Source organism: Clupea harengus, chromosome 17, assembly GCF_900700415.2.
Source record: "Clupea harengus chromosome 17, Ch_v2.0.2, whole genome shotgun sequence".
NCBI classification, from domain to species: domain Eukaryota; kingdom Metazoa; phylum Chordata; class Actinopteri; order Clupeiformes; family Clupeidae; genus Clupea; species Clupea harengus.
This window is the reverse complement of record NC_045168.1, coordinates 25,670,322-25,687,529: the sequence shown is the minus strand read 5'-3', so window position 1 is coordinate 25,687,529 and position 17,208 is coordinate 25,670,322. Positions and strand designations below refer to the sequence as shown.

At 42.4% G+C, this 17,208-nt stretch overlaps 1 protein-coding gene across 1 annotated transcript; it reads right to left on the bottom strand.

Annotated features, from left to right (window-relative positions):
- Window positions 1-11,420: 11,420 nt before the first annotated feature.
- Window positions 11,421-12,375, bottom strand: LOC122133636. The gene has a single exon (XM_042710232.1). It carries the CDS (start codon window positions 12,126-12,128, stop codon window positions 11,421-11,423), a length of 708 nt encoding a protein of 235 aa, XP_042566166.1. The 5' UTR covers window positions 12,129-12,375.
- Between the last annotated feature and the right edge of the window lie 4,833 nt (window positions 12,376-17,208).

Below are 17,208 nucleotides of genomic sequence, written 5' to 3'. Positions count from 1 at the left end.
CGATAACGATAACCGATCATTATTGGTTTATTGTGGCCGATACCGATACGATAACCGATATTTTTTTTGATAAAAATAAAGGGTACAAAAGGTTTTTAGATTTACCTTTTGACAAAAGGTTTTAGATTTACCTTTTTATGTCAATTAATTATAACAAATGTTCTTCTTCATTACGTAATTGCTGCGTGCATGACGTCAGCCGTGTTTCATTGGGTCTGTTCCAGTAAACGCTCCAGTTTAAATAAATCATGGCGGCTGCATAGTGACGTTGCCTAGCAATGCCGTCTGCGTGCAGCTGATAGTAGGGACTTTAAGCAGCGACGGTTGAGGGACGGCTACGGCGTCTGCGAAACATTCCAACGGGTTGCCGTAGTAGTTGTAATCGACTATCACTAAGCAACATTTTAACAGTCAACGGCTACTTCTGACGCTAACTGAAATCATTTTTCTGTATTCGTCCACCTGCCGACGTTAAATAGAAGTTATTTTGAAACTAAAAGTTCATTTGAAAGTGTAATTATGTCTCTTAAAATGGCCCGAGAGCACTTGTTATTTGCGTTAGATGACAATTTAATAACGGATCAGGAGAACAGGTCCAGCAATTTAGATTTGCCTTACAATGAATATACACCCTTTAATCTGGTTGAAATGAAGGACGATGAATGCCTTGCGGAGTTCCGGGTGAGAAAAACGGACATACCACTGCTGGTGGAGGCCCTCGGCATACCCAACGAGTTCGTCTGCGAGCAGAGAAGTGTGGTGGCTGGCACAGAGGCGCTCTGCATGCTACTGAAGAGGCTGACATACCCATGCCGTTACAGCGACATGATGCAGCGATTTGGGCAGCGACCAGTACCAGTCTTGTGCATGGCAACAAATTGCGTGCTGGATTTCATATATGATATTCACCATCGCAAAAATTACAGAGTGGAACGACTATTTTAAATCCAGTCGCTTTGCAAACATATGCTGACTGCATACAACAAATGGGCGCACCACTGGACAACTGCTTTGGCTTTATAGACGGCACAGTACGACCTATCGCCAGACCAGGAATGAACCAACGGGTGCTGTACAATGGCCACAAAAGAGTACACAGCTTAAAATTCCAGGCAGTTGCCATCCCAAATGGCTTAATTGCCAATCTACATGGTCCAGTAGGTAAGTTATACATAATTAGGACTTATGTGACAACGTGTTACAGAAAAAAAAAAAAATCACATTTAGGTCTACTCCTAATGCTGAGTTTGATGTAATACATTTATACCTATTTTGTATTGCAGAGGGAAGGAAACATGATTCTGGGCTTTTAGCAGACTCCGGTTTGCTACCTGTACTGGAACAGCATGCAGTGTCCCCTGCCGGCCATCCAATGTGCCTATATGGAGATCCTGCATTTCCACTGCGTGTCCACCTCCAGGCCCCATTTAGAAATGTCAATCTCACTCCCCAGATGATGGCATTCAACAAATGCATGAGTGAAGTGAGAGTGTCTGCAGAGTGGATGTTTGGAGAAATCGCAAATTATTTTAAGTTCATGGACTTTAAGATTTTTTTTTAAATTGGGTTGAGTAGCGTAGGTAAACTGTACATTGTATCTGCTTTAGAGTTATTAACTCTCTAGCGAGAGCATAGATTACCTTAGGATATAATGTATATAGTATGTAATGATTGCATGAGTTATTCACTCTCTAGCGAGTGCATAGGTTACCTTAGGATATAATGTATAATGCATATAGTATGTAATGATAAGATAGTAGTACAAAATTGTATATATGTTATAGTAGCAAGACAGTATAAAAAATATATCTCACCTTAATAAAAAAAGAGCAATGTCCAATCATGTGTGTATTATACTTTGTTTCATTATTAAACACCGGCCATCTCAAAATTATTTGTTTATATTATTATTTATTTAATCTAGCAGCATTAATTTAATCTCCAGTCCAGTTTCACTGCAAGAGAGAAAAAAAAACAACAAGATTTGTAAGACACCAGCCAAAGTTTTCACAAGTAGAATTTACATAAAGTTTAATAGCATTGCTTTCATTAGAAGCACAGCTGACAGACATTACATATCTAGTGCTTTAGACATTACCGCTTAGATCATTTAGTTAATTTTTCAATTACAGCAAGCAATGCTTGCCCTTGCTGCTGCTGCAAGAGCATGGCCTGGGTAGCCTGCATTTGGGCCTGTTGTTGCTGCATCATATCTACAATCTGCTGCTGTGCCTGTTGTGCCCTCCTTGCTTGCTCCTCCATCTCTTGCTTTTTAAATGCAAGCTCTTTCTCTCTCAGCTCCCTATCAAATGCACTTCTCTCCCTCAAAAAAGCAATGGTGTCATTTCCACTTCTCCTATGCCTGCGGAACTCCTCTACATCCTCACTCAGCCTCCTTTTAGTTTGGCCCATCCTCTCCATGGCCCTCCTCCTAGCCTCCTCTGCTTTTAGGCCGCAACATGAACACTGTTTTCGTTTCAACCCGCTCCACAGGCGCGCATCTACACAATCTTTAGCTCATAAAAAAGAACGAGTCGTGCTTAGCTACCAAAAAAAAGTTCGTCGCTGACTTTCCAGTCAATTTTTGGTGCGTCTATGTTTTATGCCGAACTAGTTTCTTCAGAGCGCACAAGGATCTTGGTCGCGAGTGCTGGCACTTTTCGACACGTGATCGTTCTACACCAATGAGGTAGCTGCTTTTTGTCAACAGAATGGCAAGATGGCGGCTCCCGTGGTTAGATTCAACGTTACCGATAAAGAGGAAAACACCCGAACATCCTCAAAAGTGGGCTAAATGGGTTCTAAATAGTGCTGTATACATAGCCGCGTCCCATAAGAACAATGAGGCAAATATACGATAATGTTATGCTTATGTTAAGTCATTTAGATCAAGTTTGACATACCTGGGAATACACCTTACTGACGATCTAACATGGACTGTGAACACCCAGCACACACTGAAGAAATCAAGGCAAAGACTGTACTTCCTACGTCAGCTGAGGAAGTTCATAGCATCAGCACCCATCAGCTGTGTGTCCTGACAGCATCATCACTTGGTATGGGAACTGTACAGCCTGTGACTGCAGTGCCGCATCATCAGAGCACCTCTCCCTATTCTGCAGGAGACCTACAAGAGAAGACTACATACCAGGGCCCAAAGTATTGTAAAGGACTCCTAACATCCTGACCATGGACTTTTCAAAACACTGAGGTCAGGCAAACGTCTCTGCTGCTACAAGACCAGAACAGAGAGACTGAGGAGGAGCTTCTTTCCTCAAGCATTCCGTATCCTGAACACACACAATGACTACATGCTTTACGTTAGTATTTCTATGTATGTGACAAATAAACCTCCTTCCTTGTATCAATAAAAGGCAGTAATTGTACTTATACCAATGACCATTTGTTCGTTCGTTCGTTCATTCATTCATTCATTCTTCCACAAATGAAAACAACACTGATGAACCATAAAAACAATCTTTATGAAAAATATGAAATATGATATATAAAACTGTACAAAACTAAATAAGAAATAACAGATTAAGGACACTCAGTCCTCACTGTCAGTGTCAGGAGAGTTATCTTCCAGTTCCTCAGTTTCTTTTGTGTTGGCACAATTACAGCAACGAGATAAGTCTGTAACACAGTCCTGCAGAAAAACAGGAACATCTTCCTGTCTCACAGGCACCTTTGCAGCCGCAGTGTATCACATGCAAACCACTGTCAGGGGCCGGATTTCTGGTCATCCAGGTGCAAGGTCCCATCCTCTATTTGCCAACCACATTCAGCAGGTGATGGAGCACTTATATTTTGTTTGCTGATGACACCTTGGTAATGTCAATGATACGTGTCCTGTTGCCAGTCCCTGTGAAAACATATAAACTGCATGGGAAATCTGTCTGCACACTTACAGCAATGACTGCCACATCAGTGTCAGAGCTCTTGATAATGACAGCTTTATGCTCCCGTGCAGCATGTTGTACATGTAAAAACAACAACAGGTCTTCAACAACACGAACAGACTGTACACTCTCCTTAACAGTCACACAGTGACATTGATTTGTATGTGCGATGCACAAGCAGAGGTTTTTGCCCACTATTGTAAGGTCTGCATTTTTCCATGCAACATACAGGAATTCGGCAAGTGCTTCCTTATTTGTTCCTTCTGAGAGAAACTTTTTCCATTGGGTTGGGGTCCTCTGATCCGGGTCTAAGATTTGTATGCGTTGTGACCCTGCATCAGCTCTACGTGACCGTTCTAGGTTTTTGATACTGATGGGGGAAATCACGAGTCAGCCTCTTCTTCAACATATCCTGTCTGCAACACAACAAAACAGTGACAATTAAGAGTCACAGGAGTATCATGAAAAGCAGAGAGTGGTGGAGGTGGTACAAGACATAACAGGCTAGAACCTATCTGCCATACAGCACATTTAACACCAAAGATGCCCAAGAAAGGCACACAACATCACTAACCACACCACACGCACGCACGCACACATACACACGCACGCGCAGACACACACGCACGCACACACACGCACGCGCACACACACACACACACACACACACACACACACACACACACACCAGCTATTCTCCTTGTTGCCAACTGGTACATGTCTGTGCAAACAGCAAGACTTAAAAACAGTTTCTCAGGCCTGTCACACACATGTTGTGTAAAGCTGGACTTGCACATGACAAATAATAAGACTTGAGAGAAAAATGCATTGCAGTTACCTGTAGTTTGAAGCATCAAGGCCTTCATTGGCTTTCACCAGTTCAATTAAGGCCTTCCTCAGCTGGCCCATGCATCCTCGGGAATATTTTCAAACTCCACATCAACACAGTGTTTGAAGTTCTCAGCCATGTCTCGAGACTCACCCTCCAACCCGAGCCACGTTTGTAGGCTTGTCCTGTATGTATTCCATCGTGTAGTGGTGAAATAATGTACCTCCTCGTGCTTGACTGAAGTAATATGCATAAAACAATGTTTGTTTTTTGATTTATTAAGACATTCCGGTGTATTTTCTTCGTCTTCCGTACTGCACGACGAAGGCATGGTGGACGCCATCTTGCAACTCTGTTGACAAAAAGCAGCTACCTTATTGGTGTAGCATGATCACGTGTCGAAAAGTGCCAGCACTCGCGACCAAGATCCTTGTGCGCTCTGAAGAAACTAGTTCGGCATAAAACATAGACGCACCAAAAATTGACTGGAAAGTCAGCGACGAACTTTTTTTTGGTAGCTAAGCACGACTCGTTCTTTTTTATGAGCTAAAGATTGTGTAGATGCGCGCCTGTGGAGCGGGATTCGTTTCCTAAAGGACTTTTCGTGGTTCATGTTGCGGCCTATTTGGCCCTGTCTGCATCTATCTTGCCTCTGTGGTCATTCAATCCTCTTGTTTCATCAGCTGCCTTCTCCTTCTCCGTTATCTCCTCAATTAATATGTCTAATTCTGTCATTAACATTGATGTTCCAGAACTCCTCTCATCTTTGCTAATCTTTCTCTTATATTTGTCCTGGCAGAGGGCAAACCTCTCCCTCACAGACCTTTGAGTAACCTTAAACATAAGGTCCAGGGAACAATTTAGATTGTCTGCAATTGTAGACCAGGCCTTGCCTTTGTTCACACTCCCCTTCTTGAACGTGAAGGGCTCCGAAACGAGAATTTCTCTAGAGAGAATTATGTCGTGCCTCTCTGTCCACTCCATGGGGGCACTAGATACATTTGGGCAACTAGTTAGCCAAGCTTCAACATATGACCAACTGCATAGTTTTGGATATAAAATAGGCTATAGTTAAGATACCTGTCTTGTTAAATAATTCTAATCAAAACTGTTGAGAATAGCCTATTTGTTGGCTACAACATTAGCCTGGCTAACCAACGTTAACGTTACTTACTGTGGTCTAGCATCTTCTTGGGTGCTGGCAACAGATGACATGTCTATGAACAAACATGAAAATCGGTCAAATTAGCGGGTACCTTTAACAAATATACTAATATTCCATAAAGCTGCTAACGGTAGAATCAAATAAAAATGAAATGACAGTGTCAAATACGATAAAAACGTATAATTACCTGCTTGAAATCTAACGTAGTAGTGAGTACGTCAAATCAGTCGCTCTCCCGTAGTAGACAGTTGGGCTACAACGGCGGGAAATGTCGAGATAGAATCTCGCGTGCGCAAACTGTCACTCGAACGCCGTAGCCGTCCCTTCAACCGTCGCTGCTTAAAGTCCCTAGTGACAAGTTTAGTTCGTTGCCAATTCAGTGGAAAAGTAGTTGACCATACTGTGTGCCTAATACGTTTCGAGTGCTTAAATCATCATTGTTTGACACGTATGTGAGGCATTGTGTGCGAACCTTATGAAAGTAAGGGTTTTCATGAAGTTACTACTGTGATAGAGTGTGTATTTGGGCTACATGTGAGTGCACATTGCTATTAGTAGCGATTAGCATGCTAAGCGTAGATTTAGTTATGTTGTTCTGTTCTAATGTTGATTCAATGTAATAAGGATGGGTTCATCCTGTTAAGATTTCGACTGGATGAGATATGAATGAGATCCATGTTGTCTAGTGTAATGTCCATTGGCGTCGCCACAATATAACTTGGGGGGGGGGGGGGGGTCACGTCCCCCTCACTTTTAAAAAGAAGTCGTTTGGACCCCCCCACATTTGCCATCAAAATATTAGTGCATGACTGGTCTACTAGTCAGGCGTTCTTTCCATTGCTTCACAATCAAATCCGTTCCACTTTATCAGTAGAGGGAATACCCATAGCAACAGAAATCCACTCCGCGTTTTCCTGCACATACAGCCTCATCGCCGCGTTTTCCTGGTTTCCTACACATAGCCTCATCACGCACGCAGATTAAACTCCCATACTCTTTGATCGAAGTTTCGCGCTAGCAGCTAGCACTTGGTTTCAGACATCCACTGTTCCACAGACGAGATGGACATAAGGAGGGGTTTTTTTTCGAGGAAGAGGAAAGTAAGTCAGAGTTGCCCAAGTTTTCCCTTTAGTGGCCAAAGCACCCTTATGAGACATTCTCTGGCTATAATAGTATTAAGTCACAAAGATCCTTCTGCAAACATTATGATTATAGCTAGATAAGCAAGATATTTACCTACAACTAGCACTAGGCAATACCATACTTTATTTACCCAATCCAAGTGGAACAGCATTTGTTGATTTCTTAATCTGGGTCTGAAATATGTTGTGCTTTTGGCCGTGTTCAGACCTAGGCGTCTGTTTTCGTCTGTTTCGGGCAGAAAGCGATGACCAGGATGTTTTTTAGCTACAAAAAAAATGAAGGTGTTTTTTTTTATTGCCATAACAACCGTGAGCTAATCTGGAGTTAACGTCAGCTAACATGCTAGTTTTTCTAACGACTTTTTAAATCCTCCTTTTAAATATGTTGCTCTCATTAAATGGAGAATAAACTGCCAAAGTTGTGAGTGTCAATCCTCTGTGTATTACACCAAAACATTATTCTGGCTATCACCAGACCAAGCTCATTCTTATTTAAGATTGCAGATCGGCCTGGGTTTACCCAGTCTACCAGAACATAATAGTAGTCAGTAATTGCAGACCATGCCGACTCCAAGGAAAAACAATGAAAGAGAGAGATTATTTTCTATCTAAAAACATGGTAAATGCACCAGAATGCGGGAAATTGCATTTCCATCTTTCAAAATTTTCGGGGGGAGAACCCCCAGACCCCCCGCCAAAATATGTCCCCCCCTTTCTCAAAATGCTACTGACGCCCTTGGTAATGTCCACTATGATATGTGTCTAGTAATATTAGTTGTGTAATTGTTATCATGTATGTGAAGTAGTTCCACACCACTGACATGATTATTTCAAGGACTGCACCATGCTCAAAAAGTTTAGTGTAGCCAGGCAAACGGGCCTATGCGTAACGCCGGAAAGAATAATTGGAGGGAAATTAGACCTTAAAAATATCGGCTTAAATTATCGGCCGAAATTACGATATCGGTATAATAATAATATTTGATTTTTTTTCACTTATCGGCCACTAATATATTGGCCGCCGATAAATCGTGCATCTCTACAAAATAGTGATTCAGGAAGCAGCATCTTAGGAATCCAGGGGACCTCCTGCAGCTGAAATGAGCACCATCTCTGACGGTAGGTGTCCACGGCACGCGTTATCGTGCTGCTCTCATTGGGATAGAATGGACGCGATTTGCTGCCTGCTGAGGAAAAAAACTTCTTTGCTGCCTGCTGAAAGTTGGCCATTCTTTAACTTTATGCAAATGAGAGCGATTTGCTGCCTGCTGAGAGCCAATCAGTTCGGCGTGTGGGTGATTTGGAAGCCAACGTAGCTCACAGGGGCGGGAGTAATCAAAAATATCGAAACAAGATGGCGGAGTCTCGGGACTCTGTTACTGGGAAATATATTATGTGAATACATAACACGACTTTTTACATGTCTAATCGACTCGGTTTGTTGTGTATACGCTACACGAATTATGTTAAATGATGATGTAGCCCAGACAACAAAGGGTTAATGTCATAGAACTTTCAGAACCCCGTCCACCAATCAGAGCTGCGCTCAGTCATTGCCGTGGCAACCAAATTTGACCCAACACAGACAGACACTGGCAGTTGAACGCGTGAACAGGTAAATAATTATTATGAACACTTTTAATTTAATAATTGAAAAAAGTTAAACATTAGAATAATTTAAACATTATCGATCTGATATAGAACCCAGGAGAAGACTACACACAAAACCTGACCGGAGAATACCGAACCGGAGAGCCTGAATATTGATTCAATGAATTGTAGATACCCCGAAGTAAAGAAATACAAATAACTCAACGCTAACGGTAATAGAATGCTAGCTTCGGTGAGTTCTTTTGACCGTTAGAGAATTACTAAGCTAAGCTAGGTTAACAAAACCAAACGGAATATTAGCATACCTCCCCGTAATGGCTATGTAGACCAACTGTAATCAAACGTACTTGTTTTGTTTTGTTAATTTCAGTCAAATGTGAGATGCTTAATTGTTTCTGGCCTGTAAATTTACAGGTCAGGTTTTATGAAATGGATGAATTTTGATGGCGAGCTACCCGTAAAGATACCAGGATTGGAACCCTACAACTTTCCCTTTTCCCTCATTTCACAGTGGTAGGACACCTTTGACTTACATGAACCCTTTCAGTTCTGACGAGCCAAAAGTTTGAACCCTGTGATTGTTTTAATGTATTTTGAACACTGAATATTTTGAATGTACTTTGATACACTGTATATATAACTGAACTTGAACAAATACTTCGAATGTACTTTCAACACTGTGATTGTTTTTAATCAAATTCGAATTTATATTTAATTAATTATTTAGGTCATTGTATAACTGTATGTAATATATATAACTGTATAGATTTAGTTAGATAAGGGTGCACCCGGATAAGGTTTAGGAAACATTATCTGATATTGTTATTCATTGCACTGCACTTTGCACAATTTATTTATTTCAATCTATTTATTTTAATTATTGTTATTTATATCATATATTGTATATATCCATTCAAATGTACTAATTTATTTTAAACTTAAATCTTAACGTGTGTTGCATTCATCTACCTCCATAGTCGTACTTAAATTCTTCTGATACTGGTCCAAGTAGATAGATGCTTTATCGCCACACTCTTTTAATTGAGCTGTGTGCACCGTTTTACAATGAGGTCAGGCAAAATATTGTAGGTCTTAACTGAAGCTCTCGACTATTACTGTTAGCTTGCCGCTAACACTTTAACCGAAACCCTATTGGAACACATAGTGGCTAGCTAGCTAGCTGCTAATAAGTTACATATAACGTTTAATTGATTGTTGTTTACTTTGCACATGAGCACATTTTGGGGCGAATGACCCACTCCAATAGTAGCGATCTCAGTCACTACGCAGAGTTTGAGGATTTAATTATGTATTTAATGATGACTATTGGCAGCACATATAGGCCGTTATAACACAGGCTAGAACACGTTAATTACTGTGGGTGCTTCCAACATAGCCGCGAGCGCTAAAAAGCAAGACCACCTGGCTATCCCTATCATGTCCCATGGGGGAGGGGGGTGGGTTCTTTGATGTGCTTTCATCAGCGGTTGACATTTATTAAAATGGAGAAACGAATTGCTACCGTGGCTTCGTTCCCTATTTTATATGACGCTTCCCTGTCCGAGTACAACAACACTCTGCTGAGAACGGATGCATGGATGAAGGTTTCAGGCATTATTGGCTATGAAGGTGAGTTTAATTTTTGCAATGTTAAATTAGCTTTACCTTAATTTGTCTGGTGGCCAGTGCAGTAATTAAATAGGTCATTGGCCTGACCACTGAGCATGAGCACACAATGACAAACGGTAATTACATTAGTATAGATAGATTAGATTCATTCATTCCTTATTGTCATTGCACAAAGTAAGGGAAACCAATACAACTAATGCAGCTGATCATCTAACCAGTAGTGCAATCATAAGAAAGTGCAAATTTAACTAATGTGCTAATTTTATACCCAACCCAACCCTGATTGCATAATAGTGCAATTTTTGACAGTAAAAAATTAGCAATATTGATTTTATATGTCTTCTTTCTCTCTCTCCATCTCTGTGTGTGTGTACATATTTTTTCATAGCCAAATAGTGCATTAAAAAATGGAAGGGTCTTCGAGAGAGAGAAAAAGGAGAAGGAGAGGACCAGGAGTGGTGCAGGGCGGGTAAACCATAAGCCATGGAAATACTACGCTGTAATGGGATTTCTGGCTCCCTTCGTGGAGCAAAGGGCCACTTCTGGAAATTTCCCGGCAGCAGGCCCCGGAGGAAAGCCAGGATGTGGCCATGAGCCAAGCCACATCTGAGGATGAGGATGAGGCAGAGGTGCCATCACAAGTGTCGCCCCAGGTGACCCCCAGACCCCCGAGTGAAGTCCCTGGTACCTCCAGCACCCCCACTGGACCGCCGAGAAAGAGAGGCAGAGGGGCGCAGGACAGCACCTTGTTTGAGGACAGGGTACTGACAGCAATGGAGAATCGAACCCCTCTGAGCGAGAATAAAGAAAAAGTCAAAGGCCTTATTCCGATGCTGGAACGCTTGCCTCAGCCCAAGCAACAAGCGCTGAAATTTGAGTTTTATATGAGGGTTTATGAGGCCCAGCAAGAGCTCAATGCAGCACCCTGAGCACCCATTTTTTGTATATACTGTATGTAATAAACAGATGTACAGGTTAAAGAAAATCAAAGTATTGTCGTTCTATCATTTACATATTATAAATACCAGCTTATACATTTTAGGAAATGCTTTTAATGATAAAGATGGGTGGCTCTTAAAAGAGCCTTTGGTTTTGGTGGGACAGGTTACGGTGGTGGCTGCCAGGTTAAAGCACCCTCTGCGTTAAAATAGGCAGGGAATTTCTCTCTGACGCGGATGTGCATCCACGAGACCTGCTGATCCCTCCACCCGCCCAGACGTGTCAGGCTCTATGGTTGTCCTCCTCGGTCTTGTCATCCTCATGTAGTTTTGGAGGATGCAGGTGGCCTTAACACAGTCCTCGGCTTTTGCGGCTTTGACCGAAATGATCCTCCTATACATTCTCCACTGACTGGAGAGGAGCTCAAAGCCGCACTCCACAATCAGCCTGGCAGGGCTGAGCCGGTAATTAAATGCCCGCCTGCCTGTGGCGAGGTTCGTGCCAGGGAAGGGTCGCATGAGGTCACAGCGCAGTGGGTAGGCCTCATCCGCCACAAAAACAAATGGCATTGGGCCCCTGTTTTCTGCACCCGGAATGGCGCGGTCATCTGGCAGGTCCAACGTGCCATCCCTCAGGGCCTGACCGAAAGGGGAGTTGGACAGAGTTCCGCCATCACTATTCCGGCCATACCCACCCACATCCACCATCCGGAATATGTAGTTTGCTTCTACGACCGCAAGCAACACAATGGAGAATGTGTGCTTGGAGTTGAAGTACAGCGATCCGGAACTGGAGGGAGCCTGGACAACGACGTGCTTCCCGTCGATGGATCCCACACAATTTGGAAAATTCCACTCTTGGAGGAATCCATCAGCGATGGCACGCCAGCTGTCCTTCTTTGGCACAGGCATGAACTCATTCACCAGGCAGTCCCAGATGACCTTGCACACCTCGTCAATGATTCTGGCTACTGTGCAGTGTCCCACACGGTAGATGAAACTGATGGTCTTAAAGGAATCACCAGTGGCAAGGTATCTGTAAAAAACAAAGAAACAAAAAATATAATTCAACAATAGCCGTTCGAGAACATATATGTTTTCTAATTATAAGTCAGTCCCCCCAGGATTTCGCAGGCTTTTTTGTGATAGTTGCGGCCTAAAATTACTGATTTCGTGGGGGCTTTTCCAAAAAGTTGCAGTGAAAGTGTTTTTTAGGCGTTTGTTGCGATGAAATTGCGGGAGCAAGTGAAAGTTGCGATAAAAAGTTGCAAATTTCCCTCTTTGTAACTATAATTGAGTTATTTGTTGAAAAATAAATAATTAATAAACATTCTTTAAAGAACAAAACCATTGAGAAATGGTCCTCTAAATAACCTTACCAACATGCCAAACAAAAGATTACCAGGACTACAAAAATGTAGCAAAATAGGCTGTTCCGCCCTCTGCTTATTTAGTTAATGAAAATGTATATTGCTTGTATTGTTGTTATGGAAATAAACACAGTATAGTATAGGACTTTTACTTTGACATCATTCAAATGTTCGTCTCGGGGGAATGGCAAAAGCTGTTAGACAGTTATCTTAGCCTGGATACCAGACCGAACTTAGCCCCGCCCACACATTTTTTGGTTGGGAAGTTCGGTCTGGCATTACTCCATTGAGGAGAAATTATCTGCGGCCCAGACATTGCCGTACCAATCAAATTGTCAAGGCGGGCTTTATACGATGATGGACAGATGATCAACAGTAACGTAACCAACCACGTCACCAACACACGAGTTGAATTCGTTTTCAACAAACATGGCTGCCGCTGGAGAGCTGAAATGTATAGATTCGAGTCCATTTAGACATTGACAGTGCATTCATTTTGAAAGAGGAACAGAGAAACGCGATTAAGGCATTTGTCAATCGAAAGAATGTTTTTGCCTTCCTTCCTACGGGATCCAGTAAAAGTTTAATTTATCAGCTGGCCCTGTCACATACTACGTTGTTCTGATTGGGTGTAGGTAACCAATTGAGCGAAGAGGCATTTTTTCTCCTGGTTCGGTTGAAACACGCCCCATAATCACAGCCCAATGGAGCGATATCAGACTCATATTCTGACTAGAATTATGAGTATGACATCGTCAGGCTACAGTTATCTAGAAACATAGCTAGTTATGCTATGTTATTAGTGGTGCACGATGTATCGGCCGATATTCGCCTCGTTTAATGTCATCGGCAATAAACTTGACTTTCACCGATGGCACTGGCCGATGTTCACATGCGTGCACAACAGGTACTACACGTGCTTCATGTTTACATACAGGGTGTGTTCGAAAACTCTTAAAATGCTGTCTTACTACGTTCAAAATCCGTTATTCTATCTCTTCCGTGTTTATAAGACACCTTCAAATCTTTAAAAAAATCTCAAAAAAATGTTCAAGGTGAGGTCATCGATGCAGACTTGATGCTGCCTATTAACCATACATCTATGCGCCAGCTCCCTCCGGGCACTGCAAATTGTAAACAAAGATGGCGGACCAAAACTCCGCTGAGGGCTGTGTTTTGTATGTAAATGTACATGTTTTGGTGTTTTCTCACTTAGATTTTTCAAAAGTTACCGAGAAACAGACACTGTACTTTCCAATTACACCGTTATTGTAACCAGCAATAATGGTTGATGTGATTTGCGAGGCATCAGTCAGCCAATTTTCTAACATTAGCACGTTAGCCTACGTTACATTAGCCTAACTTTCTTTCAGCGTTGTCATACCAACGTTACACGCTATCTTAAAAGACCATTCGAAATCAACTGGGTTTTTTAGATACCTTCACGCGTAACAATATCTCGCCTCAATCTAAAAAAAAAAAAGTTGATTTCACACGCAACAATATCTCGCCTCAGAACAGCAGAAACAATGTCGGTAGCATCAGCTGTGTAGGATTTCTTCACTGTGTCAGAGAAAGATCGCCGTTTAGCTATCTGCAGGACATGTTTAGCCGACATTTCAAGAGGGGGTAATACATCGAAGGACTTCAACACCACAAATTTGAAGTGTCATTTAAAAAGCAGACACATTGATGGATACAATGAATTCCTGAAAGCTGATAAGAAGCGGACAGATGCTATGGCTACCAAGAAAATTCAATCCACCAGTAATTACAAAACTCAGTCAATAGCAGCATTTGAGAAAGGGAATAAATTCCCCACGGATAGTGTCAAAGCTAAAAACCTCAATAAGAAAGTTATGGAGTTCATCGCATTAGACGACCAGCCTTTCTCTGTAGTGGGGGATGTGGGTTTTCGAGGCCTGGAGGAGTATATGGAGCCCCACTACACACTGCCCAGTCACCGTCATTTGGCCGAAGTCTGTCTACCCAAATTATACAGCGTTGTGGCTGACCACATCCATCATCTACTGTCTGGAGACGTCCCTGCCATCAGTTTCACCACTGATATTTGGAGTTCAGACTGCAGCCCTGTGAGTAGGCTTAGCCTCACGGCACAGTGGATCGACACAAAGTTTAACCTGGTGAAAGCAGTGTTACACTCCCAGGAGTTCACAGGCTCCCATGCCGCAAATGTTATATCAGAGACTTTTGAGAAAATGTTTGAGACATGGAAGATACCAAAGTCCATGCTGTTGTAAGGGATGATGCCAGAAATATGGCGAAAGCGATGAAAGACAGTAAGCTCACTAGCTTTGGTTGTATGGCGCACTCTCTGCAACTAGGAATACATGATGGCGTTCTGACCCAGCCCAGCGTTGGCGATATGCTGAAAAATAGTCGGCCACTTCAAGCATTTGCCGCTTGCCTACTCGCGCCTTCAGGCTTTACAGACGAAGGTCAAAAGATTACAGCAAGATGTCCCCACTAGGTGGAACATTTCAACATAAATGTCACGGCTATGAACGTATATTGAATAAGATCAAGCATCAAGTTAAATGCTAATTTCAGTAACAATGCAATTCAATCATATAATACAGGGGTTTTCAACTGGTTTTGTCCCAGGGACCACCATTCTGACCAGAAAATAATCTGCTGCCCACTGATGTGCCAGGGATTCCCAAAACATTTTACAGTCCCGTACCCTTTTACATGTTTGTAACCGCCGCCACGCCCCCTCCCCCTGCACACATATTCTGCCTATAATACTTGTCAGTGTAATTTCTTCGCTGAATATGGGTCTTGAAGAATATCGTTGGTATGGGTGGAAAGCTTAACAGATTTCCCGTTAAAACACCACTGCTATACTATATAACAGACCTCTATGTTAGCTCTGACGTTAGTTGCGGTTGCGTGATTCTAGCAAAGAACTCGATGAAATGCCGTCTGATAGTGATGTCGGTTTATTCTATGTACCAGACCTCGAGCACACACAACACGCTATGATGGAGAGAGAGAAGGAGATATTAGGAGGTATGGTCCATAGTGTAGTTTGTCTTCTGGTTGGCCTTTGACTCCACAGGCCGCGATGTCTCCTCAATTCTCCTTGCTCCGTTCTCTCACCGGTCGTAGCGGTTGGTGTCTCTACGGCATCCTTTCTTCAACACAACACACTCAGTATACAAATTACATTTCAGTTATAGTCAATAGAATACACAACTTAGCATAATGGGTGTGTCTGTGGTCTGGTTGTGTGCATGCTGGGCTACCTATATATGAAAGGTGTGAATATCAGCAGACAGGAAGGGTCTTGCTGACCATTTGTGTGTTAATGAAGGTAGCGAGAATGTGACACATTCTTGTGGGGGAGGAACTCATATGAGTTGAAAGTATATGAAAAATGCCCAAATCTAACAGTCTACATCAGTATTTTGGGCAATGCAACTTGGCTATTCAGACATAAATATGTCGACGGGCCCAGGTATATTTATATAAAAAAAAAAAAGTCAATGGTGAACTGATCAACATAGGCTCATGTCGCGGACCCCCTGCAATGCCGGCCACGGACCCCTGGTTGAAAACCCCTGATAAAATAGACCATATACAATAGTCAATTAATTAAAACTTGCTAGCAACCAGTGAAATCCACGTGTGAATTAAGCAGATGATGTTCCATTTACATTTCAATGAGTCCTCACTTACCGCAAATCAAAGTCCAAACGAATCCTCTTGCAACGAAATTACCGAAGGCTTTACACAGTCTTACCGCAAATCCGATGAAAGAGTCTTTGTTTTGAATGCAAGGTGATGATGATGCGATGGGCGATGGGTCTTCTCAATATGGGAGGCTCGCCAGCGGTAACGTGGCTCCGAACAATCCGGATAATACACGGTTTAACTCTCCTATAGAATGGTTAAATAAACCACAGTCTACCTTTGCAGACAGAATATAACACAACACATATTCAAATCAAAGAAAATAAAAAGTTTCACGCGTATTGCTACTATTTTTCTCACTGGTTAATTTCCTTAGCTTTACGGTGCAAACCCATGACACGTAACGATGCGCTTCCATCGCTTTGAGTGGGCGTGGTGTAGTGTGTGGAAATAGCATAACAGACTGGACTAGTGAGCTAGTTAGCAGGCTAGCCAGTTAGTAGGCTATCTAGTCACTTGTCTTTATATCAAAACTGTCATACTGTTCAAATAAGCCCAGGATTAAATATATAACATATCAGGAACAACAACAAGCCCTTACAAGGCCATCCAAGCCTTTCTTTTTAGCAAATTAAACAACCAAACGATGCCACAGTCCTGCAATTTTCAAACCGTCAGAGACAACACCAAACAATCTGATTGGCCGCTGTCGGGGAAAATCGCTCCTCATTTGCATAGGATTCAACTTTTTTCAGTCGCGTCGGCCAAAACAGTGGTACGTTGTCATGGATTTGCACCGTTAGGGCTGAAACACACCAAACGCGTTTCTAAAAACGTGACGCTAGCAAATGCATTGTTTACTATGGTACGGCGCACCTTTTCTCCGTCGCGCGTTGCGTCTTTCTAGCGTTTTTTTAGGTGTGCTTAAAAGTTGAACTATTCTCAACTTTCCAGCGCAAGGTGCG

Bases quoted from the DNA above. Each gene is read 5' to 3' on its own strand.
- LOC122133636 (XM_042710232.1), bottom strand. From the start codon at position 12,128: ATGCCTGTGCCAAAGAAGGACAGCTGGCGTGCCATCGCTGATGGATTC.